This window comes from Sprattus sprattus (assembly GCF_963457725.1).
Source record: "Sprattus sprattus genome assembly, chromosome: 11".
NCBI classification, from domain to species: Eukaryota; Metazoa; Chordata; class Actinopteri; order Clupeiformes; family Clupeidae; genus Sprattus; species Sprattus sprattus.
Window position 1 is genome coordinate 6,069,713 of NC_137909.1, and position 27,330 is coordinate 6,097,042.

At 39.1% G+C, this 27,330-nt stretch overlaps 1 protein-coding gene across 1 annotated transcript; it reads right to left on the reverse strand.

The window, feature by feature from the left end:
• Positions 1-1,856: 1,856 nt before the first annotated feature.
• tmem38b (transmembrane protein 38B) lies at positions 1,857-27,330 on the reverse strand (the record flags this gene model as incomplete). The annotated part of the gene is made up of 6 exons (XM_080847344.1): positions 1,857-2,187; positions 4,328-4,445; positions 5,409-5,496; positions 10,221-10,405; positions 14,306-14,462; positions 27,207-27,330. 6 exons carry the CDS (start codon positions 27,328-27,330, stop codon positions 1,888-1,890), a joined length of 972 nt encoding a protein of 323 aa, XP_080703470.1. The 3' UTR covers positions 1,857-1,887.

Consider the following 27,330-nt stretch of genomic DNA (forward strand, 5'->3'; position numbering starts at 1 on the left):
CTCTCTCCATCTCCCTCTAACACAACCACCCCCCCCCCCCCCCCCCCCACACACACACACACACACACACACACACACACACACACACTCCGGTGCGGTGATGGTCCCATTGGCTGGTGTGCTGCAGGGCTCAGCGTTAGTGGACATTTCCTTTGTCCCCTTTTGAAAGTGCTCCCTGCTCAGGATGGAGTGACTACAAGGTCATGGCAAGACACAAAGCAGCAGCACGAGGAGAAATACCCTAAAGACGACACAATGACTAATGGTTTCATCACAGCACAGGAGGAGCACTGCTTTGGCTAGAAATTATGTATAAAGTGCACACAGATCTAGAGCAGATGACTTCAAATAATATATCACTCACTCATTTAGCTCAATAAGGAAATAAGCTTGTATGTTGTTAAATTACAGATACTGTGTGTGGTCTGTTCCCCTCTCTGGAACATAAAGATCAAGGACCTACATGGTTGCAGAGAAGTGCTGAGCGATATTTTTCAGAGTGACTGTGTGTGTTCATGAGAATGTCTATATGGATGACAAAAAGGTTATCTTTGTGTCGATTTTGATGGACTCTGCCTTTGTTCTGGACGTGCCACTCCGTGTCTGTGGGCAGCTACCATTCTGCTTGAAGAGAGGGGTCCTTGCCAGCCTCCCTGCAATGAATTAGCCTCAAGAGAGACCCCATGCCCCCTGGTGGATGTCACAGGGACCTGCATCGGCCCTACACCCATCATAGGGACACCTTTCCTGCCAACTGTGAATGAGCAAGCAGGTGAGTGACATGCTATGCGGCAGGCAAGCCGCAGACAAACTAAGGGTCGGCTGAGAGCTTGACTGACGTTGTCTGTGGATTGCTGACATCAGAGGGCAGGGCCTGTAAGGGCCAACCCATTATCTGAATGAGGTCTGTGTTGGCATAGAATTACCAGCATGTTTCCTTAACTAGATCTTGGATTTGATTCTATCCTATCGTATCCTATCAAAATGAACATCAATTAACTTCAAAATCAATGAGTTAATAATAATTCTATTATTGTCTTACATCACTTTTTGCCACATCCGGAATAGAATCAATAGGTGTATATTCATAACAATTTTCATCAGAACAGAACATGATTATAATTAGCTACCAAGTCAACCCCTGGAGATCTTGACCACAAACACGAGCAGTTTCAGGATCACCAACCCTGCAGTCATTCTGTTTTTAACATTGGAAGGTCATGGATGGTGTCAATGCAGCAAGTTTCTCTTAAGGCTGTCTGAGGTGCTCACCTCTTAGCAAACAGAAATAAATCTCATCATTACTGAGCTCCACTGCCATTCTACTTGAATCTGACACACAGGTTTCTTTACCCCCTGCCACAGTCAATGCAAGAGACTTTTAGTTAAGTCTTGTTGTTGTTTGCATAAAACTTCAACAGCATAACAACATATGTATGAGAGCGACATGCAGCTATTTTTTTAATTAAAATCACAGGACACATTTAAAGTGCAACTGAATTTACTTACTTTGATGGTATTTCGCTCACAGAAATGACACATTGTCGGGTGCTACATTCACTGCAGTAAAGATTCTGCCATGCAGAGACATTTTCTTGTGTATAAATAATATAAAATCTGCAGTATATTAGTATTGGAATCTCTCTCATAAAATATTCACCCTCTCAGAGAGTATGTACGATTAGGAACAGTATTTTCATCAAAATCCTTTAAAAACATCAATGCATTAGTGCAAGCAGTAGTAAACATCTCTTGATTTCATAATATATATGAAAATATAGATTTTTATATTATTATCGCTTTGTTATACAATTACATTTACGAATCACTGAATATATATATTTATGGTCCAAAAACTATGAAAAGCTGGAACTGTGCATTCATCATTTAGTCTTTTTTCTTGTCGCTCTCCGGCTGATTCCCGTCCTCCTGGTCTTTGTTCTGTGCTTTGGTTGAGCTCTTCTCACGGAGCCGGGACTCGTGGGAAGGGCTACCGGTGCCAGGTGGCGCGGAGCTCTTGGCGCCATCACAGTGGGCATCGGGGGTTTGAGGTGGCTCTGAGGTACACTGTGAACCCCCATCAGCTAGAGGGGAGTAGGCCGCCGGACGAGCAAAGAATGTGTTGTACATGGCAGACTCCATGTGGGCAAAGGGTGAGGAGGAAGATCCAGTCAACATCATCCTAACCTACGATGGGAAGACAAGAAATAAGACAATCCCAGAGAGTGGAGTTGGGTTAGCTTGCGCTGGACAATACTAATGAGGTAGAACGTGCTGAGGGGATCAAAAGAATTTCAGGTAAATGAGATTTAAGAGCTTCAGCATTCGGGTAAAACAACATCAGATAAGAGTCCCAGTCTTCCATCAGCGCACGAGAGGCTGATGCAACACGCTGAGATATGATGCAAAAGCCTTGTGAAATCAGTAAGAAACTGCTAATGGCGCACTCCCTGCAATACCTGGCCAACTTGTGTCAGCCTGGTCAAACATGTTCAAAAAGAGCAGCAGATCAAATAGACTTTTAGATAGAAAATGGCTGGTGCATTTGGACAAGGCAATAGCATATATTTGAATGACAGTGGGGTAATCAATAACAATTTAATTAATAAATCACAAATTAACTTAACATAAATTAATAGTTATATAATAGGGCGTATCATAACAATGAATGTCACAAATAATGTTATATACATGGTGCATTTTGACCAGTTTTAGTTTTAAGTAATGGCATTATTAATTGTTAATACATTAACAATATATTATATATATATATATAATAATACAAATAATAATAATTCATATATATAATTATATATACTGTATATATTCTATATCTATCTGATATATTATATAAAACTCCTCAAAAAAAGTTCGGAAACATTTCTTCAGTCGATCATCCCTCCCCTTTAATACAACCAATTGGTATTGTATTGTATATCGTTGGAAAGCCTGATTAGTCACCTTTACAACGAGGTACAACTTGTAAGGATTTCGTGGAATGAGCAACACAGCTAACCGTGTGGCTAGCGGCCCACATTTTTTTGCCAAAATCCCCTGCAATATTCTTCTGTTGGTATTCACTCTTGTTTTGAGTTGTTTGGTGGATTGGATGATTCTCCCACAGTATTAAGGAAAAAACAACACATATTGACCATTTTTACACTTCATTCATTTTACACTGTCAGGGACCTCAGTAGCATGTGGAAGATCTATACGCATCCACAACAGCTTGGCACCTCCTGTGAGATGGCATCCCATTCCTGAACCAGAATTTGTAACAAGTCAGCCAACATGGTTGCGTTGGTCACTCTGGCACGTACTGCACGCCCAAGCACCACAATTATTCAATTGGGTTGAGGGCTGGACTCACGGCAGGCCTTTCCATCCTCTCCACTCCCAAGTCTTGGAGGTACTCTGTGATGATCCTGCCTCAGTGGGGTCGAGTGTTTTCATCCTGGAGGATGGAGTTAGGTCCCAGATTTTGGAGGTATGGGGTTGCCATTGGCTCCAGAATCTCATTCAGATATCTCACTAAATTCCAACAGAAGAATATTGCAGGGGATTTTGGCAAACATTTTTGGGCTACTACCCACACGGTTAGCTGTGTTGCTCATTCCACGAATGCACGATCCACATGTTACTGAGGTCCCTGACAGTGTAAAATGGTCAATATGTGTTGTTTTTTTCTTAATACTGTGGGAGAATCATCAAATCCACCAAGCAACTCAAAACAAGAGTGAATACCAACAGAAGAATATTGTAGGGGCCACTACCCACACGGTTAGCTGTGTTGCTCATTCCACGAATGCACGATCCTTACAAGTTGTACCTCGTTGTAATGGTGACTAATCAGGCTCTCCAACGATATGCAATACAATACCAATTGGTATTATTAAAGGGGAGGGATAATCGACTGAAGAAACGTTTCCGAACTTTTTTTAGGATTTTGGCAAAAAAATGTGGGCAGCTACCCACACGATTAGCTGTGTTGCTCATTCCATGAATGCACGATCCTTACAAGTTGTACCTCGTTGTAAAGGTGACTAATCAGGCTTTCCAATGATATACAATACAATACCAATTGGTGTTATTAAAGGGGAGGGATAACCGACTGAAGAAATGTTTCCGAACTTTTATAGTCTATATACTACAGAATGCTATCCTTTTCAAGGAAAACTGACATCAGAGATTACTGTATGTCAATCAGGTCTTACGTTATTGATATTGGTCTATATACTACAGAATGCTATGCCTTTTTAAGGAAAACTGACATCAGAGATTGCTGGAAGGTTATATGAATGTGTTTCATTGCTCAGGATGGTCAAACCTTGTTAGTGACAATGAAGACTGTATAGATTAACATCAGATGGTGCTTCTTCAGAGGCAAGTAGTGGTTCTGCTGTAGGGCGAACAGTACCGCTCCAATCAGGGTTATCTTGGTCGGGCTGCACATACCAGAAGTTGATGGTCAACAGTTTTGTAAATACTTGTGTAGAACTGACAGAGTATACAGTACATCTGAACACTTAAGAACATTTACTGACAGCAGTTTATCTTTATGTTTTTCCCCTTTAATCAAAGGCATGAAAATGAGCCTGTTTACAGACAGTCAATCCATTCCCATCTCAGGTTTTACTCCATTGTCTGGAAACATGCAATTGAGGATTCGAGTGCTCAAGGACCTACAAACATTTGAAATGCTATTACAATAATCAGAGACTAGATAATTATGGAAAACAGAGCAGAGTTGCATTGTTGCAGTAAGAGATGTTATGCCCTTTGTCCATTCTGAAGAGTTTAGTCTTCTTAACTGGTTACGTATATTTACACTGCCTTTCGCTAAGATCTCAGCATGTATGGCATGAAATGATAGCTGAGCTTATCTACAATCCAAATGTGAAACCAATGGAAGAGTCCCAGACCATGGTGACCACTGAGGCTATGTGACAATGACAATAACCCTTAGTCACTTGACTCAAATCATTCTGGTGTGTTGGTCAGGAATTGTGTGCAGTGAGCTGCTCCTGACCTGACTAAAATTAAAACGTTGTGCGGTAATAAACGTCTTGGCTATTAATTGTACCGGGTGGATGAACAAAACCATCGTTTGTTCGATGTGACAAGTGCAGAGGGGAAAAGAAGGAATACAAAAGAAATCAATAGAGAAGGCCATTATTTTACCTGCACTGCTCAGAGTGCACATTGTTCTATTGTGTGAGGATAAAAGAAGCCCACACGAAATGGATGCTTAACAGCCAACTCATCAGGCTCCAAACTCAGAACTCAGTCTGATGGAAGGCCACATTTTTTTAGTTCTTTGTTGAGAACAAATAGTGGTATTTCACAAGCCATTGTCCATTTTGGTCTAATGGTGTGGTATCTCTTTAAAGAGCACTCATCTGACTTACTAGGTCATTCTCAGCAGTTCGTTGGTCTCCGGTTTCCAGATCCCACGAACAAGCTGCTCAAAGTTACTTATCAGACCGCCACCAGCACCTGCACAAGATAAAAGATGTTTGCTATGTATGAAAATGGTGAAAAACAAATATGTGCTTTATATTGAAGAATTACAACTGGATTACAACTCCTTTTGCAATTAGTGTGGAACATCAAACATACATACATTCGTACATACATTATCAACATACAGTACATACATTATCCATTGTAAGATATACTGTATTCAAATGATACCAAAATTATGATCATATTAAGGACAATGTATGGCTGAAACAAATGAACTAGTTAGACAAATGCTGCTTTAAAAGGTGAGTTTTTAGAGGCTTCTTGCTTCTAAGGCTGTTGCTGCAACGGGCAGCACTAGGTAGGTCATTCCACTCCCAAGGTACCACAGATGAGCTGCGAAATGGTTGAGAGGGAGAATAAAGCCAAATTATTGAATTTAAATAGGCTGGTGCCGATCTACTGGCTGTCCTATAGGCAAGGATTTAATTTAATTCTAGCAGCTGCAAGGAGTCAGTTAGGAGTTACATTTGTCCTCTTTGGCTGATCAAAGACCAAACTCCCAGCCACATTCTGAATCATCTGCTACAGTCTGCCACACATGCAGGCTGGCCTGGTAAAATGACATTGCGATAGTCAAGTTAAGAAATTGCCAAGGCCTGCACAGGGAGTTGTGTAGCATGTTGTGTGAGATAGGGTCTGATCTTCCGAATATAGGTGACAGAAGGTATATGTCAGCGAAATTAAGTTGGTCATTAATCAACCCAAGTTTTGTGCAGTTTCAGTTGGGGTCAATGATGATGACTCATGCTGGATGTTAATATTATGTGGGATAGCTGGGTTGGGAGAGAATATCAGGAACTCAGCCAATATTGTGGCGTCATCCAGGAATGACAAGTACAGCTCAGAGGTAAGTGGTTACAGTGGTAAGAGAACCCGTGGTAAGGGATAATTTGACCTACAGAAGTGGTGTACATAGAAAACAAGAGGTGTCAAAGACCTGATCCCTGAGGTACACCAGTGTTCAGATGGGGACATTGTGAACCTTGTCCCTGCCAAAACACACTACATGAACTAAATTACACTAAATGAACATCATTGTGGTACAACTCAGACCAGCATAGACAGGAGGATGTCATTGTTCACTGCTCTTAATGCTTCAGTCAAAGATAAAAGACACATAAAGCCTGTGAAGTTTACACAAATATGAAGTGCAGTTTCACTGTTAATTTGGGTTCCTTTGAGTTCAGTATGACACTCAAACAGTGAGAATGTGTGAGAATAATGATTAGGTAAATCAGTATTCTGATCATGTTTTAATTCTAAACACATTCCAAGCACAATCCGAACCAGAATAACCCAAATATTTACTGTGTAAAATAATTTTCAAGTGATAATGTGGTTTTATTTTAGAAGGAAGGGGGGTGCGCATTATGAATATTATACAAAACTCAAATAGGCGCAGTTCACGATTCTAAACCATTACACTTTTTGTCAGCTTCAGTGTATTATGCCTTGTGGTCCTGTCCTTTCAAACCCCTGGTGCATACACAATTCCAGCCAATCGACACATTGCTTCAGGAGCATGGAAATAAGGGGTATAATTAAATCGGCTGTTAAGCTTAAACATAATCAGCCTTTTGCCAGAATGGCGGACTGTACCTTTTATAGTTGACACTCTACAACAGAAGACTTCAACTCCATTACAATATCATTAAAGTTTGACCAACTTACAGCTTATCTAAAAAACGTATCTATCAGTAAGCTAAAGCAGGCCTTGACACATTGTTTTTTTATCTAGGAAAAGGCTGTCATTCACTGATGAAGGCTTCAGCATTCTTCATTTTGCTCCAGTATGAGTCTGTGAATAGGCTACTGAATGCTTGTTCTGATGTTGACACACACACAGACAGACAGACAGACTGACAGACTCACACACACACACACACACACACACACACACACACACACACACACACACACACACACACACACACACACACACACACACACACACACACACACCAGCATGAGTCTGCAAATAGGCTACTGAACGCTTGTTCTAATGGTGACACACACACATATACACCAGTATAAGTCTGCTAATAGGCTACTGAAAGCTTGTTCTGATGGTGACACACACACACACACACACACACACACACACACACACACACACACACACACACACACACACACACACCAGTATAAGTCTGCTAATAGGCTACTGAATGCCTGTGAAGTGTTCCAAGTTCCATGTTCTGATGGTGCACTGGATGGGATGCAGAGCACATTGTGTTTTAATTGGCTTAGTGTAGGAAACTAGTCTCTTCAACCACTGTTGGACATCCTTGGGTCCATGTGATTCCCGCTATATGGGAATCAAAAAAATATATTGACATGTCTTGTCAGGCAATATTTATTTCTCACCACCAGGAGGTAAGAGAGTCATTTTTCAACATTTCTTTGTAAAGGGGAAGTGTTAGCGTCCTCGTAATTACATAAAAAATGCAACAACTGAACACTGCTGCACCGCAATAACATTTGCATTTTCTCAGGAGAAATGCAATTCTAGTTCTTCTTATTATTAATATGCTTATTTTTGGTTTTCAAGTCCCACGGGGTTCATATGGAATATTGATTCCATTGTAGCACTGACAGGACTGTCCTAATGTCATGTCTGCTGAAAATGAATAGTGGGTGTTACATGTCTCTAGTGGCTCAGTTAAGAAGTGTCATTTGCCCAACAGCACAACTTTGCTACATGTCAGGTTAAGAAGTGACAGTTGCCAAGCAGCACAGTTTAGTTTACAGTACATGCCAGACCAGTAGGTTAAACCCAAGCTGGAATCAACAGCTGGATTTCCCTCTAAACTTGCTGGCACTCGTCAAAATGGCTTTATTGCAGCTGTTTAATAAAATGAACAAAAATCAGCTGTGTTTTGGAGACAGAGAATGCACATTCATATGACATATGGGCACCCTGTCCCTGCAGAGGTTATGCAGACTAATGTAATGATAGAGATGTCTATCTCAGTAACTTATGTGTGTTTCTATTTTCTGTTCACTGCTTTCATTCCCATGTCTGATCCGTGCAGTTACTGTTAGTGGTCGTCTACTACTGCTGAGCAATCCAACTACGCATTTTCTTGCATCGAGGTTCAATTATGAACTTCAAGAGAGCAAAGAGAGATGGTTTTAAGCCCACACCAGTTTTGAATTTGCTATGCAGTTCAATACAGTAATTTCACATATCAATTAAATTCCCAAATCAATACTGACACAGTTACCCTGCAATAATATTGCTGAAGTTTCCATCTACAGAATACACAATGTGTATCAGGCAAGGGGGATTTAGGTAGTGGCCATTACCTATGGAGACAGATGGGCTAAGGTCACGATGGGCACCTATACCAACAGTTTGAATCACAAATAAACACAAAGAATATTTTGCAAGCTACAAGCAAGATATAAATGAAGGCGTACTGTTCCATCTATGTAAGGAAGATCTATCTAAGAAAAAATCATCCATAGCACATCATATTTCAAGGGGTATAGCCCAGCAGTACTGTATATCAAATACATTTTTTTTAAAGAAACAATGATATGTTCTTTTTTTATGTTGTAAAATATTGACTATGTGGGAGGTTCACATGATTTTGACTGTATGTTACTTTTGACCCGCATGCCTGTTACTTTCGACCCAAAAAGGAGAGCCAAAAGTGACATTGCGGTTGTTCCAATGTTGCTCAAATTACTTGAACGTTTTTTGTCCTGGTCTGCAAATGGAACTGTATTTGACAGAGAACAGCTGTAAGTTGCTAGTCACAAAATATTGGCTTGCAGCTTCATACAATCTTTGTGAATTACATTCAAATAAAAAGCAGCTTCTGAAAGTTTTGATACATTTCTGAAATGACACTGCCTTTAAAGATTAATATGTTAATTATATTCTTTATTGTTTGCTGTTGATTAGAACTTTGTTGAATATCCAATATGAAGTTGAGCTGGGGTATTTATCATCATCTTGAAACCAGTATTGTGTCTGATGTGTTGGGGTTTAATTGTGCAAATGGAGAACTCCATGGGCTGTGTCGAGTGGCGATACTGCTAGTGTCAGAACTAAGAAAGGGGTCAGTTGCTTAATATCGTTCATTGTTAGTATTGACTAAATTTCCCATACTGCTTGTTTGGAGTCAGGGGTAAAGCAGGATTTGGAGGGATTTGAGAACAGAGAAGAAGAGTGTAAAATTGTTTTGGATGGAACAGGAGAAGTAAATCACTTCAGTTCCAAACTCGTCTGTTTCTGTGAAATGATCAGTTGTTCTTCGACCATTATTCAAGTCTAGTCATATCCATTAAAGATAAACTAAATAGAAACAGGCAATTCAGTACTTTACAGCCCTGATCCCATACACGTAACTGCTAGAAACTAATTTATTTGTTTCTGGGTAATTAACAGAAAAAATACTGTATCTTACCATTTCATTACTACGTTTAAAATCTCACCATTAAACATCACCATTACTACTACATTTAAAAGGTTATTCCATACAAACCACAAGATTTTTTATTTTTTTACAGGCTTGTTACCACAATAAGTGGTTGATCACTCTTGGAAAACTTAGAAACTATGGAGTAATTAGTGGTTGTTATGAGGTGTTATAAGTTCTTATGGACTTAGTACCATGATACTACCCACTTCTTACCAGTCTGTACAGTACAGTGCTACCCTCATGGTTATGTCTCATGTTTACCTTTGGCCCAGCCCACTGCGATCATCACCAGGAGTCCATTCTCATACTTCTTCTGGGCTTGGACTACACCCCCCAGAACTTTCCAGGTCCGAGTCACCTCTTTCATCCCAGACAGAACCAGCCTCACAGGTACTATGGATGCACAGGAGTACAAAAGGTCCTGGGGGCTGTAGAAGACCAGATACCTGTCAGACGAGAAAAAGCCACATTTCAGATATTAAACAACAGAGTGCATTTATGTTCTTACCCTCTCATTCCATCAGGGGGTGCCATTTAGAGTGAGGAATAAGACATTACATTTTCAATTCAATTACATTGTGTTTACTCCCTGTGATTATATATGCAGTGCTGCCATCCCCAAATGTGATTTATAACATAGTGGGAATTTCTTATAATTCATGTCTGTTAATTGTTCAAGTTTTCACTTGTTTTTATCTGATTTAGTTTTTTTAAACCCCTACTAGGTTCACAGATAATGAAAATTATTGATGGACATGGAGAAATGTGGTCAAAAAACATAATCTGATGCTGTCAGAGTCAGTAGAGAAAAAAAATACAGCATACAATCAGTTCACTCATCAGGAACAGAATTAAGCAACCTTCACTTCTATGGAGGATTATCGGGGCCAAAACTAAATAAATAAATAACTAAATAAATAAATAAATGAATGGTTAAATACTTGGATAAATACATAATTAGATTTATGTATACCTACATTTATTTATTTATACTTACATATATTTATTTATACTTACATATATTTATTTATACTTACATTTTGTCATACATTTTGTCATACATTTTGTCATACTTACATTTTGTCATACATTTTGTCATACATTTTGTCATACTTATTGTCATACTTATTGTCATACTTATTGTCCACGGTGTAACTTGCTTGCAGCAAAATAAATCCGTCATCCCCCGTCACCAAGTCAGGGGGCGGGTTAAAGCCTCTGATTGGTGTTACACACCAGGCAGGCTCAACCAGTCGATCAGGCTCGAGGGATACTGAATTTTGTCGTTTATGGATGCCAAGCGCCAGATTTAGTTTAATGAAAGTTATTGAGCATTATTTAAATAAATCAAGATACCAGAATGTCCCAGAAGACATACCCTCAGCTGCTGCGTGAGGCTGCATCCTTAATTTAAGAGGCCCTCAACTCGTCTACTACTAGTAGTATTTCTAGTAGTGTTATGAAATGTTGGGTTTAATGTGGCCTACTGGGTGCACTGGCCGTAGTAGTCGTAGCCAGGTCGTAGCGCTGTCGTTACCCCATCACGTCTATCTCTTCCATAGTTTGCATCAGGCTGCTATTAGAATGTTACGCTGTAGCATGGTTCTTATGTCCTCAGTTTTTGAATCACCAGTGATGAAGAAAGTGTTTTGTCCGTCTCTTCATAAACGGATGACTAAGAGTAAGACCACATTTACACATAGCCGGGTAATTACAGAATAGAGAATATTTCTGCCCTTCCGTTCAAAAATAACGTCGTACACACAAGGTCTTTTTCCCAAAAACTTTCTGTTTACATGAACCCGCATATACGCCCCCAAACGCCATCATAACTATGCTAAACCTGTAGGTTTGCATAAGTAGGCTGCTAATCCATTAAATTGGCTATGAGTCCTAGATATGTCCTTTACGTTTATTTGGCTACAACAGGTAGACAAGATGGAATGTAAAACTCGTAGTCCACTGGTGGAAGTGCAGGGGATACCATTGTTAAAGCCAATAGTCACACACTGGGGAAGGGTTGAGAGATTCAGTTATAGGGTTGAAAGAATGCAATCCTGCGTTTGCATTAACGTATAAATGAGCACTACGTTAACAGCATCCATGATCAGTAAACAGTAAATATAGGACACTCACATCACGAATGCATTTTAGGCGCATATGTGACGGAAACTCCGTTTGACCCAGTGCACACGCAAAAACTGAGTTTTCCTGAAATCTCCACTTTGGCCGGAGTTTTTAGAAATGATCGTTTCCCGTGATAAAACCTCCGTTTTTTCTCGTAAATGAAAGGCCAAACCGCATGAAAATATATACGTTTTCCCACCGTATAAACGGGGTCTACGTTCAGTTGAGTTCTGGATTTTAATAGGCCTACGTTTATCAATCTGTAGATTGGGAGAGAAACCCAGACCTCTGACAATAAAAAACAACACAACACCAGGCTTAGGTCTCAATCATGTCTCTCTCCGCTCTGAAGGCCGGAGGACCATCTTTTAAAGGGCACAATACTGTAAACATAGTGACAGTCAAGCAGTAATGACGTTACAACAGTCTCAGAGAAAGAGTCTCACAGCTCCCCAACAAATGACAACTCTCAGACTAGAGAGTTAATAGTTGGAGCTCTCCTTTTAGTCATGACAAGGGACGTTTAGGCTACCCATTACTTTCTCCAGATCCCGAACATCTATACCCCTGACACAGACACAGTCTACTCTTATTAATACCTGATACCACTCTGCTGCATTTGTCGCTTGATAGTGCGCTTGGACACTCGAAAAAGGTTCGCAATATCTTGTATTTTCAGGCCAGAGAGTGCGAAGTGTTCAATTGTGCCAGCCGAAGATCAAACAGAGTACGACCACCTCCAGGATGTATGACCATCACTCAGCCTCATCTGCTACCATCTCGCTGAGGATCGTGAACACATTTTCATCTATGTCTGTGTCAGTCAGGGCCGATACCGTTGATATAATCTCAGCGAAGCCCTCAATATGATTTTAAAAACAATGTGAATTGCAGTTGCCTCCATCTCCTCAGCTACAGCCAACATTTCGACTACTGTAGCATGCAATATTCCATTTATTTAATCCACACCGGGTGCTGCCATCTTGAATTAGTCAAAAGCAGTCAATTCAAGTTGAACCACCAATCAGAGGCTTTAACCCGCCCCTTGACTTGGTGACGGGGGATGACGGATTTATTTTGCTGCAAGCAAGTTACACCGTGGACAATAAGTATGACAATAAGTATGACAAAATGTATGACAAAATGTATGACAAAATGTAAGTATGACAAAATGTTTGACAAAATGTATGACAAAATGTATGACAAAATGTAAGTATAAATAAATATATGTAAGTATAAATAAATATATGTAAGTATAAATAAATAAATGTAGGTATAAATAAATCTAATTATGTATTTATCCAAGTATTTAACCATTCATTTATTTAGTTATTTATTTATTTAGTTTTGGCCCCGATAATCCTCCATACACTTCATGTAATGCACACTAGAGGTTCACTCATCAGGAACAGAATGTACGTAACCTTCACTTCATGTAATGCACACTAGAGGGCAGAGGTGTACAATGGTACTGAGAAAGGAGTGTTTGTCCATGAGTGTTTTTGTGAAGTGTTTCACTTGATGCTACAATTAATCATATGTCTATTCTACGTTTGTCAGATTTTAATGTTAGAAAATTCATTATTAATGCAGTCTTGGTTATACAATCAACTTATTGGTCTCTCTCCATTCATTTAGATAGACATCCTTGTGTGAGGGGCCTTATTCTGTGTCTTCTGGGACACAGGACCAAATAATTCTGATGGCATATTGGCATAACACATAAGCTAATAAAGGATTTCCAATAAAAATCCTGCTAATCAAAATAGCTGGACAGATGAACCTGTTGACAACGTAAAAGTCTTTCACCATCACAAAGTATAGCTAATTTTGTGCTGTAACTTTAAAATGGAATAACAGTTATTTGAACAGTTTTAGACAACAGCAACCATATACATTTTGAACATGTTTTACTGTCTATAAGAGGGGTTGAGTCTCATAAATATCTCAATGAGTCATGAATGAGATGATCTAAGGACTCACCAAAACAGCAAACATATATTTTCAACATATATCAACTATAATATATACAGATAAGAGGGGTTGGGAGTCACATAAAGAGTACATCAATGAGATGATCAGAGGACTCACCATATCAGGGAGGCCAGCAGCACATATATATATATATATATTTCCAACATATATAACTATAATATTTTCTATAAGAGGGGTTGAGATTCTCATAAAGAGTACATGAATGAGATGATCAAAGGACTCACCATATTAGGGAGGCCAGCAGCACAGTGGTGGTGTTGGAGAGCGGGGCCACAGGAGGCTCAGCCAACATTAGACCAGACAAAATGGCTCCCCCAAAGCAAAAGAGCATGGAGCTAAACCAGCAGGCAAACGGGCTCCGGTGGGCGACCTCCATCACCCCTGCAAGTCATCATCATCACCATCACAACAGGGTTTAAACAACAGAATATTGAATACTGAAACAATAACAATTTGAATATCAAATTAAATTGGATATACAAATCGAAATCAACAATATCTTATCAAACAATCGAATATTGTTTCAATATGAAAAATTGAAAACTATTTTCACCATTATCATCACCAACAGAGTTTAAACAACAGATGTGTTTATGCCTGAACAATTAAAAACTGTTTTCACCTTCATCACCACCACAACGGAGTTATTAAATAGGGCATCTTAAAAAATTCTCCTATCCAGTTAAAAACTAAAACTAAAACATACTTAAAGGTTATCGAATACAGAAAATAACCCTCCCTGGTAAACCAACACGACGCTGGCTATTCACAGCAGATTAACTGTGGTAAGAAGCCAAAGGAGAAAGAAGCAGTAGTTCATGTAGGTGTAGGAAACTGCACTGACTGTTCCAACTGTTATCAGTATTAAAGGGAAACTTTGGGATTTTTCAACTTGGGCCCAAAATGTTATATCGTTTTTGGGGTTAAAACGTTTACCAAGGACAATTAATGATCAAAATTGGTGTGTTTCACACATGCAGTCTAGTAAAAATTCAGGGGAAATGCCTGTATGGCTGTGTTGTGAATGAAAACTGTGGAAAATGACTTGTTTGTACAGTCAGTGTTTTAGCTTTCTCTTCTTCCAGTCTCTGATGTAGCGCCCCCATTCAGTGCCTGTAGTTGATTGGCCTACTGTGTGGTGCTGGAGTGGCCTCTCAAATGAGATTGGACACTGAGCGGGGTGCCACAAGGGACAAAAACAAACGAAATTGGTCCAGTATTGTGTAGAACACTATAACCAGCCACCTCAAAACAGCTACAGAATGTAATCCCACGGGGCAAGCATCTGCAAGTCAGCTTGTTTTGGCCACTGACAGGCTCATAATGTTTTTATAAGTGTCTGACAACATGGACAGGATCCCTATTGAGATAGAACTGTGTCTGTTTACCTCAATAACTAAAGAAAACTGTGGTTGCTGGTTATAGCATTCTAACTACTTCAACTACTTTTCATTTCAATAGTTTTTTTTTGTCCCAAGTAAGAATTTGCAAGTGAATATGACAGCTAATGAACGAGTGGGTGTTTACACTGCTCTACTGATGCTGTGACAAAGACATACCTGAACAGTTCACTTCTTTTAGGTACTTTAGGTCATTTAATCTGAGTATTAATTGGGAGGAAAAGCTTTTAAGGTTTATAGATACACTATTATTGCGTTGGTTTGATAATGTAGTGTGAAGATTGAATTTGATATTCCAGACAGTACAATGGTCTCGTCACTCTTCAACAGCTCAAGAGGCGCTGCTCAAATTGCCAGGACACTGACTGCGAAGTCTGTACCCCGTCAAACGTCAGCGGTAGCATCTAGTGACATTGCTGGGCTGGGTTCTAGTGGCTGCAAGGCAAACTAGGATTGAATTGATTGCTTGCCTTTAGTAAATGTTCATGTTTTTGCAGTAGTTGGCATGAGTAGTATTGCTATGTTCACCTGGCAAACTCGGTGTTATTGATCTCAGATATTCAAATCTGTGAATATTGTTTCAACTTCACAGAAGTGCTAAACTTACGAATTAGGTTTCTGCAATTTAACACACAACTTATGCTGTACATGAACAGAATATGCAGCAAATGAAAAAATGATGCGAATCATTGGAGGGACAGTGTTATGCTCTGTGTGTCCCTCCTCCCTCCCCATCGCCCCTGTCACATAGATATGGCAAGTTGTTTTTAACAGGATCAGGGTTAATAGACAGACAACTAAGTAACCACCAACAAAGAACTCTACACGGTAATGGCGCGCACCCTGGTGTTCATCAGATCTATTTTGTAGCCAGGTTATGAGATTTAAAACATTTGCAATAGATATTAATACTGTAATACCACAGTTCTTTTGGTAAGAGTTATCACACTATTAAAATGTAATACCATTACATCTCTAGTTATATGTTCCATACTCACACATTCCTCAGGTCAGAGATTGGAAACAAACCACTTGCGTATCGTTTCGTACATTGGTCAATTTTGTGGCCTTTCAATAGTATTAAAAACATCCTTTTTATCTCCTTAACTCTGTTTTAAACCTTAGCCTGACAACACTGCTTTTGCAGTTTTCTTTAAATGGACTTAAAATTTCACAATCTTTAATTTTTTCTTTCATCTTTCATTCTCTTCTTAGTGAGCCTAATCTTGAGATCTCTAACACTAGTCTAGTATTGTGCAATGAACATAAAAAGTTATTTACTCTAATTTCTGAGCTCATCATTATGTCTCATCTGCTGTGGTTTGTGGACTTAGCAGTGCCGTCTCTAAGGTGCTAGCATTCTAATCACCTTTCCAATAGCCTACTGAGATATGATCTTTTGTCAGCATCATGAATTGCAATAAAGACAATGGATATCATTTTTCATACTGGATATATTTCCTTAAATACCAGCTGTATCATATTTCATACATAGATTTTCAAAAAGATTTTACTATAAAATAGAGTATGAAATATTACGCAATTATAAGTTGCTTCAATCCATACATTTCTGTAATGACATTTTAGTAACAATATAAATATTTTACACAATTGCCAAAGATTTCACTGATTTAACTTGTGAGCTATAACATGAAGGCAGGCATTTTGGATATAGCATTCAAAGGCCCACTACTGCCTACAGTACACTTACAGTGCACGGATAATTCACCAGATGGCTGAGGACTTGTGTCAGATTGCATAGAATAGTCCTTTTTTAGGAAAGTATTGATCATGATGACACAGACGTCTCAAAAGCCCATGTAGCAAATATAATACAACAGGCGTTATAAGGTGAAGTAAAACAAACAAACCATACATGGGGTGAACAGTAGACCAAAAGTGGCCGCAGTATTGGCAAAATTGATATGACATACGACCTCTAGTCCCATGAATTGAAACATACTCCAACCTTAAGATGTAATGGTTAAGCCACATTTCATTGTTCTGTGAAAACACAGTGAATAGTTTTAAAGTAATGTGATACAACATCATAAAAAGCCAAAGGTATTGAAACAATGTAATGAATCACATTTAACAATTTAAGTAATATAAAAGTTCTCAAATATGCTTAAAATAAAGACATAGGCTAACATTTTTTTTAAATAAATAAAAAGAAGTCCACCCTCCTCCCTGCCACTTTTTTCTTTTTTTAAGCGTCTTTGAGAACTTTGAAAAGCGCTTCATAAATGTGATGTATTATTATTATTACTTTGTCATCCCATTGTTTCAATACCTTTGGCGTTTTATGAAAGTAAAGTAAAGTGAAAGTATTTTGTAGGGTGCATCGTTAGAATGGCATGTAATGATTTTGTAATGATTTGTAATGATTCAATACAGTACAATATGAATTACCATATTTAAAAATTCTGAAAGAATACATTTCTTTGAGAGTTATAATTTCAGATGTAGAACTATACAGCAATATGTGGAAAGATGTCGTCACAAAGCTTAGACAATGGCGATGGCCTCTATTTCATTGAAAGGTTTCTCTGAGCGCAAACTATCAGTACAAACACCTGTACAGGGGGGCTGCACAGATATAAAGTTAAATGTTGATGGCCTGAGAGGCCACTTAACCATATCTTTGTGACACTGGCACAAACAACTGTTTAAGTGCCTGGTTGAGCATGCAGCACAGCAGATCCCAGACAGAAGTCATTCTGGAGCAGAACCTTGTGTCTACGTGGATCACAGAAGCAACAGCCACAGGGTGGGTTGACAGCATAGCATGAACGAACACTGAGTGATGTCATTGTTTTTATAACATACCTGTCTACGTAGACATGAACTGCAACATCGGCAAAGGCAGAAAAACCTACACAAATGACAAGAGTAATAAAAGATACTTTGACAGGAATCCCATATCTTCAGCTATTTTCTCCTTAGTGCAAACGAGATCAACCAGAGGAGGCACTGCATACTGCAGAAAACACAGAGAGGCCCCCAGAGGAAAGAATGAAAATGGAAAAAATGGAATGTGAGAACACAACCATTTGTTTGTATACAGCTTGTTTATCAACAACAATATTCAGCTTCATCTGAAATCATTCATGAAAGTAACCCATGGTGGAGTTCTGAACTGTTGTGCAAAGTTAAACTGTGTGAAATTAAATAGCACCCACCACAGCAAGGCTGAGGTTATATGAGATGAAGGGAACTTTGTTTAGTGTTCAAATGCACTGACTGTTAAACTGCATGTAATCATTAGCCTATGCTAGCTTCAAGATAGCTGGCCACAGTAACCTAGGCAGTTCGGTGGTCCTTTTCATCTCAAATTTCATTGAAAAGTATTTAATTGCTATGAAGGTAAAAATATTTGTACAGAGGCGAGCACCCCTAACAATTTTTTGATGGCGAAAAAAATAACAAAAAACAAAACAGTAACTTGTAATAAATACAACCCACAGTGTACACTGCTTTCAAAGTTGGGGGTTAACACATTTTTTACCTTGATCATGTCGATGAAAACCAGCTTAACTTTCTGAAATCTCTTTGCAAAATCTGCATTGTTTATTTATAGTGGCAATGGAGATGAATGCTAATATAACCAAATGTATAACAAAAAAAAGTAACACACATTTTTTTGCTGAAATACTGCTCACTTTTTGCTTCTTAGCTTCTTAGCATCTGAATGTGGAGTATGTGTAATCTAATAAAAAAATGTTGGCGACATAATAAAGGCACAATATACATTGGACAGTGTATTCTATTACAAGCTTGCTGAGCTAGAATTTCGAGGTTGCAAACTGCTAAGCCTTATTTGGTGTGAGATTAACAAAGACTGATCAAACTTTTTGGCTTGAAATGAATTTATTTGGATGCCAGCCTGAGATGGGACTGAGGTTGATAACCTTGGGCATCCAATAAGGTAACAGCCAACGCTGCATTCTTTTATAAATAACATTGGCAGGGATGTTTCTGATGAAAAACCGGCGACTTTCATAACACAGCCAAACATCAAGCAAGCGCAACAAAAGACAGCTAATAAATTATTCCTAGTCCAACAGAAAGACGGCAAGCTCAGAATTTGACTTGCATCCCTTTGGGATTGAGATGAAGATGTGGAGAAGCACAGAGGAAGAGAGACAAACTTTTCTCTCCCTCCGGAGGAAGATACTTTGATGGGAGCTATCGATCAGGCCAGTTGGTCTGTAGTTAGCAGCTCGTTGGGTTAGTGTAAGCTGAAGTGCTCAATAAACTTGCAAGCTTCTGAATTCAAGTAATCTCCATGTCAGGTGTAAGTTGGATGCCCCCAGATATTTTAACTATTACATGCACTTACAGAAATAATAACAATGTGTTTATTTACTTAACCACTTTACGCCAGAATTAGGCCATCCTTAGAAGTGTTGGTGTTCTGTCCTAATCCAAAATAAAATACTCCCAATCACCTCTTGCTTTGTTTCAGATGTAATGTGCATATTAAAAGCATGATCCTGAATACAACAATTAAAAAACTAAAAGAAGGATTTCTGGATTAGATGTAAAGACCATGTTATAGTTCAGAAAATAGCAACAAGATGTTGTATGCCTCTTTCTTTCTCATTTTTTAGCCATATTTTGAAAGCCAACATTCTATTGAAAATAACTTTTTAAGACTTCAAAACATATTTGAATAGGCTAACACAAGGCACTGTGTGGTCTCTGCATTTAGCTTTTAATTTTCAAATCAAACAGCTTGTCAGACTGTCATATCATATACTAGTCCTAATCACAGTGTCCACCTTGGAGAATCAAAGATGATGTGATCATATCTTGATGAAAGAATACTGCCCTGACAGTCCTCATCTTTTTCTGATTACAGAAATACTAAGAGACAATATGTAGCACAGCCAAACGAAATATAAAACTGACAAGGCTTGGCAGCAGAGCTGAGAAACTGTACATAAAGAAACACAAGCACCATAACTGCATCAATCTTACACACGTCACTCCTCCAAGGCTGTGGTGCATCTGCCTCTCACAAAATGTGTACATAATCGACAGACCATGCTAAAAATGAAAAATAAATGTTTTTTCCGATTTTCTCTCTAAAACGATTTTGTAATTTTTTTTTTTTTACACATCCATTTTATGGTGAAATGCAAGCTGCATCGATTATTGCATTGCTCATAGAAAGTCAAAATTGTGACAAGGAAAAGCTTTTTCTGTAATAGACAAAATAGAGAAGGTAATTCATCTGTTGATTTTCTTTAATTATCAAACACAAAGTAGGAAGTGATTTTAGTCTTTGAGTAGCAAACTCAAATGATTTAAAAGTCGAAATGCATCGATAATCGTTTTATTGGTTTAGAATTGATAATCGATAATTGGTTTAAAATCGATAATCGGTTTAGAATCGAATTGTTGACATCTGAATCGGAATCGCATCAAATCGTGAGGTGCCAAGAGATTCCCCTGCCCTAATAACAATAATAGTAAATGGTCTCTCTCACACACACACACTCAGTTTCACTGGTATTTACTGAAGCCTATGTGACTTTTATGTTCTATTACAAAAGTAGCCAACAAAGTAGCAATGGCATAGATTATGAACAGAAATGGGCAAAGTAACATTACAGTAATACTGACTGTTTGCTGATAAGATGTTTCAAATTATATATAATATATTCTATACAGATATATTTACAATGGCAACGTTATATTGGTTTATCAGTCACATAAATAAATCAATAAATAAAGGCTCAATGTGCCGGGCACAAATGCCACAGTGGTTGAGGAACATGCAATATTAACGAAAGGAAAAAGACAATTTGACACAGACAATTTGAGTGTGTCAGATGGGTTATGGAAAACCAACATATTTTTAAGAATGGCATTACATAAATGAATCTGGTTCCTCTTCAAAACAGAGTGTTATTACGTTGATTTAACTCATTCCAACACAGCATTCAATGTGGTCAACTAAATCATGTACGACGAGCATAAAACAATGACTGAGTTAACAACAGGGAAGGGGAATGATGACATACGGTGTCTTCAGAACCGTTCTGCCACAACTTCCTTGTTAAATGGATTCCCATCAGCCTTTGCAAGAACACTGAGATAAACAAGCTTCGATTGATTACTAAGACTGAGTGTTACAGTTCCTGACGTTTCTGCACTGCAATGGACTTGAGTGGGGTTGTTCTTGGAGATGACCACTAGAGGGTGCTACAAGCATTACGACGCATCTTCAGTTGTGTACCTTGGCCTCATTAGTGTTCTGAGCCTTTGAGTTCGGAGCCTTTGATCAAGATCCCCTCAGCCCAGGAAGGCCCACCACAGGCTAATCAGACCTGGGGAGGTGCTTCACTTGCGTAAGGAGAAAGATTTACTGATTCCTCATTTCTAAAGGCTGTACTGCAGTTGTGTGAAGTGCTCTACAATCAGCTTTAATCTATGTTGCACAAACATTGGCAGATATGGCAGCTCCGTAAAAGGATGATCTGGTGCACTTATTGTCTCTCCAGATGAGGCCCTGAGGCAGGCCGTGCGCTGCCCTAATAAGGAGTGTAAACGCACAGATGACGCTTGGGCTCTGCATGAGCTAGTGTTCACAGCCTTTAAAACCTATTTATCTCCTTCGCTGCAAGCAGACTTCTAAGGTGGACTGGATGGTTCACTGCTATACTGAGAGGAGGAGGCATTGTGGGTGACTGATTGATCAAAAACGATCAAGAACCCAAGAAGGATTTGACTCTGATGACGTTATGTGTCATTTGTTTACTAGCCCTATTTGTAAATCTCTAAAAAGTTCTACCATTGGTTAAAATCTTTTTTTTCATTATAGTTTCCTTTTAAACTAAACATAATGTCATCAGGAAATCACCCAGGAAATCTAAACTTTTGCCATATTCATGACTTAAGAATGTATTAATCAAGTGCCTTGTATTAATAATTACCTTGTATGAATCATGTGCTTATGTAAGCAGGAACAAGGCTTTTCTGTGTTTCTGTGTGTGTGTAACTTAGATTATTAGGTGCTGACACCACTTAGTCTGCGAGAGCTGAGATGATAAGAAGGGTCGAACTGTGCTTGTTCAACCCTGTGTAAAACTGACATCCTTGCATTTCAGAAAGCGCAGTTGGGATGACACAAAAGGACTTTCAATCGAGCACTGCTATTCTTGCTGACATTACAAACATTTTTGGCGTCAGAATTAGATACGTCTTAAGTCTATAAACTCTGTGCGATGTTAGTGATATTACTTAACTTTTATCCTGTGAGTGAGCCCGATTGCAATTGTTACTGAATAAATCTACAACTCCGGATCCTGAGATAACTCTAGTGAATTTTCACCTAACAAAAGTAAATGGCAAAATTTGAAAAACAAAGTAGGCATTTTTGAAAACAAGTATTTTGACACAAATGAGTATTTGTGACACTACCTGATTTTGTAATGTTACACCATATAAAGTTGTGGCCACAAGTAATTTATAGTCAGTATGTATTATTCTCTGGCTGTTGATGGCAATGACATGCCATAAAAATTCTGAGGTATACCAGGAAACTGTGTTTAAATTGAATTGCCTCGTAATTGCGGTAAGTGGGGAATTGGTAGCTGAAGTGTACCCTTGTCAATCACATTTACATTTAGTCATTTAGCTGGCACTTTTATCCAAAGTGTCGTACAAAGGGGAGAACAATCAAGCTACAAGTAATAAAGACCTAGTGTAACAACAAACACTACTTAACATAAGAAAGTATTACTACTGTAATTGCGAGTTAAGTAGCCTACTAGTTACAGTAGATAGCAACCAGTAGCCAGTAAGGCACACCTTTTATGGGTTATAACCAGTCATTGCAGCTGCACTGCAGTAAAGGGCACCATACAGAAAAAAAAAGGTCATGTCTTCAGAGCTATGAGCTACTGAAGTGTAGAACGTTTATGAGACAAATATTCTATTGCTAAACAAGCATGAATAGCTACATCAAGGTTTTTGTATGTCCCGCTTGATAATGATGATAGCAATGGCTGCCTGGGTGAGCATGACATGGCAAACTTTTCTCCCCATAATGTGTTTACATTAAGTAGATAGCTTGTTGTTTATCTATTGAATAGCCACAGAGGCCATGGTTTTATGCTTATTGTAGGACAATAACAATAACAATAAATAGAGGTGGACATACAGCTTAAGAAATAACGCATACAATTGCCCTGCACTTTAGTCCTTTCTGAGTAACTTTCATTGAATTTTTCTGCCACATTGTTTTCTGTATGTCAACGTTATCTTTAACTTCCTGTTATTTAAGTACTGGACCGGATATGTGTTTCACTTCATGACTGGCATGGCAGTCCTTAGAAAAGCTAATAAAGATAAATGCTTTTTGTTTGACATCCCCTTATGAAATGTCTTTGTCTCAGGATGAGAAAGGAGAACCATTTATCTCAATGAATAGCCTCCTCTGCATATTACTGCGGATTAAGGGAACAAAGGCCATGACTGTTACCTGTTGATACCACGATAATACACATAGCGGTTACAAATAAAGACTGCCATTTAATTGTACATATGAATGGAGTGGCTGATACCTTTTATGCTTATAAAAGAAAGACCTTTAAGAGCCCACAACAGTTAGTCACAACAGTCTGGTGTATATTTTAAGTACAAAACTACCTTTATTTTACTCACTAGTGATTACAAAAAATATACCATGTCAGAATCACCAGTGGCAGAATCCTGAGAGTTAACACTTGATTACTTTACAATCTGTACAGGTTTGAGTATCAATGGTAAAATAGTTTTCCATGGAAACTTTACCTGGCCTTTTGCTAACTGTCATTTTTTTTATCTAACATAATTCTAGGTTCATAGCCTTTTGTTCCTCTGACTTGGCAAAAACCAACTTTTAAAACTTTCATTAAGTCTTCCACCTCACTTTAACACAGCTGTACAGATACTCATTTAGTGTCAGCCTCAGACAAGTCAGATCTAGCCTGGTGACACCAGCCTACGTATTTCCGCCTGATTTGATTTCAAGCTCATACATAGGCTGAATCCCATTTCACCCCCTACCCCTTCGTCTTTCCCCTTCCCCTCCGTTTTGCGCGTTCACGTGGAGGGGTAGTGCTATCCCAATTCACGTTAGGACAGAGGGGTAGGGGCGAGGGGAAGGGCTTTCCACCCCTCCAAACGGAGATTTTCCGAGGGCACACTTCAAACGAAGGGGTGAGACCGATTTCCCCCAATGCATTGCGAACCCGTGATCATTAAAGAAGAAACATCGCGCGAGTCCCTTTAAAAATGACGGAAACAGCAGGAAAAGCATCACACAAATGAAAGTATTTTCTTTGTAATTCATGGTTTTAAAACTTGTTTGATGAAATGTTGCATTGTGTTAATAACAGCTGCAGGCGCCATGTTTGTTTATGTCTGGTGAGTGACAGCTGTCACTCTCCGGTAACGTAACAGCTGACGCAGCGTACTGATGACGTACGTAAGTGTTGAAGGGCTATCCCAATTCGTAGGGCTAGAGTTTAAACCCCTTCGACTACCCCTACGTTATGGCTCCGTTTGAAAAAGCGAGGGCAAAGGGGTAGGGGTAAGGGTAGGGGTGGAGATTAGAAATGGGATTGGGCCATAGTCTGGCCCAGCTCCGCCTAACATCGTTTCCAGGCTTCACCCTACAACCGCACCAATCAGCGAACAGTTCAGAGCTGTGACGCAAAACTCGCCTTGCCGAGGTGCATGTAGTCAAGCGGAGTTTGTAGTTTACCAGCATTGTCTCAACTCTCGAGAACATCAGAAAATTAAAAGGAGAACAAGAGGATTGTCTTGTAAGATTTATGATTGGAAAGGATGTCGTAGCTCTTCTCCCAACTGGCTTTGGGAAGAGTTTAATCTACCAGATGGCCCCGTTAGTAATGGGGAGACTGGGGGAGACCGAATGCTTACCAAACGTTGCTGATTGGTTAAGGGAACTCCAATGATTTTAAACCTCAAGCTAAGCACCAGCCAATCTCGGAAACGAAAATGCATGGGGTTTTGCCAGACTGACTGACGGAAAGAAATGGAGTCACAGGCTGGTAATGGCCAGGCTAAGTCAGATCCCAGAAGCCAGATAATTCCATTTTTCTTTTTTTAGCATATTTATGCATGAACCCGCTAAAGGTCATCCAATGGACAATGGCAACAAGACCACAGGCTAAGGACATGTGTGCGAGCGTGATTGTAATTAATAAGACTAATTATTTTCATTTTATTTTACAGTTTAGGGCAAGTAAACTCATTCCATGATTCCAAAAACCGTGGCAAAGGGGAAAAGGTTGAAGGGGCATATGACATGCCAGGCAGGGCAGATCCAGAATGCCGTTTCAAAATAGCCAACAGCTAAGCGAACGCCCAGCAGGACTACAATACAAGATTGCGGGAAGGTCAAACCTTGTAATAAAAGACCACCTGTTTCTACGGCCATTTCTAATTGCCATAATGGGGACAAACTTTGCTAAAAATAGGCTGTACCAAACTCATTCAGAACATGACGCTAAGACAATACTGAACTAGAACTTAACACAGAATATATTTATTATTTTTAATTAATTAATTCAGCTTTATCTATAGCCTGCGTCCTATGCACACAAAGAGTTCTGGTTGTTCAAGTTCAACTGGCAGAGGCTCACTAGTGCTATTAAATGTCTGCAAAGTATAGGCTTAGTATGTTGTGCTTTCAGTCCAGTGTATACTTCAGGGCCTCAGAAGGAAGAAAGAGCTGTCTTTCATTTACCAGAGAATGTCCATCACAGACAGTGCTAAGCAATAAATGATTCCTGATAATTCTGAATATTCTTCCCCTGAGGAGACCACATTTGAAAATACAGTTTATAGTACGGATTCTAAAGATTACATTATTATGTAACGGTAGCCAGCAGAGACAGTGCTGTGCTGTGAGTAAACCCCACTCCACCATGACACCTTCAGTGACCTGCTAGCCACAGGTGCTTTAGTCTCCTTGCTAACACTCCCATATCCCCAATCACCAAAACCACAGATGAAATGGTTGAGATGGTTGAGGGCTGCAGGTATCTCGAGACGGAAGCAAAATTAACAATTAAAGTTAAGAATTCTAGAATTCAGAAATGACGGTGAACTGTAGTAGTACCATGGCTGTTTTGTTTTTTTGCACATCTGAGTTGTTAAACTGATAATCCCTCGTGGTGTTTGGTTACAACAGTCTCAAAAAAATGCATACATATGACGCCGTGGCAAGTCTACAAATACCGGAAGATTTCAGACTAAAATGGTGCATCCTCACTAAGCCGCTGTCCACAGTTCAGCAGAAACTAAATGGAATGAAATACAAAGCTTGCATCTATAAAGAACATAGCATTCATAACTAGATAGCCAAATATGACTACTTTAAAGAAATACCAACGCTGTGAAAAAGGGTTGCTCCCTACGTTGTCAGTCGGGTGGGACGTATGTTAGTAATGTCACGCGGCTTACAACAGTCAAAGTGCACGTCCCCTGAACAGCGAACGCAGGAAACTAAATACATCTTGTAACATCGCCCTACGTCGTTTGTAATTAACTTACAAATATACATCTATGTGTGTGATAGTATAGCCTACTAGTCGTTGTAACACTATCCCTAATGATAAAGGAAATTTGATGAGCACGTAATCGATAAACAACCGTTGTATGGTGTTAAAGTAGGCTAACTAACGTTACTTAACGTACTTACCTGGCTGTTCACGGAGTGCCATCACTGATATTATGTAATGAGCTGTCTCAAAGATGGGGAACATTTGGAGATTGGACAGCCCAAGCGAGAGTTCGTCTAAATTCAGTAATGTAAACAAATCCAT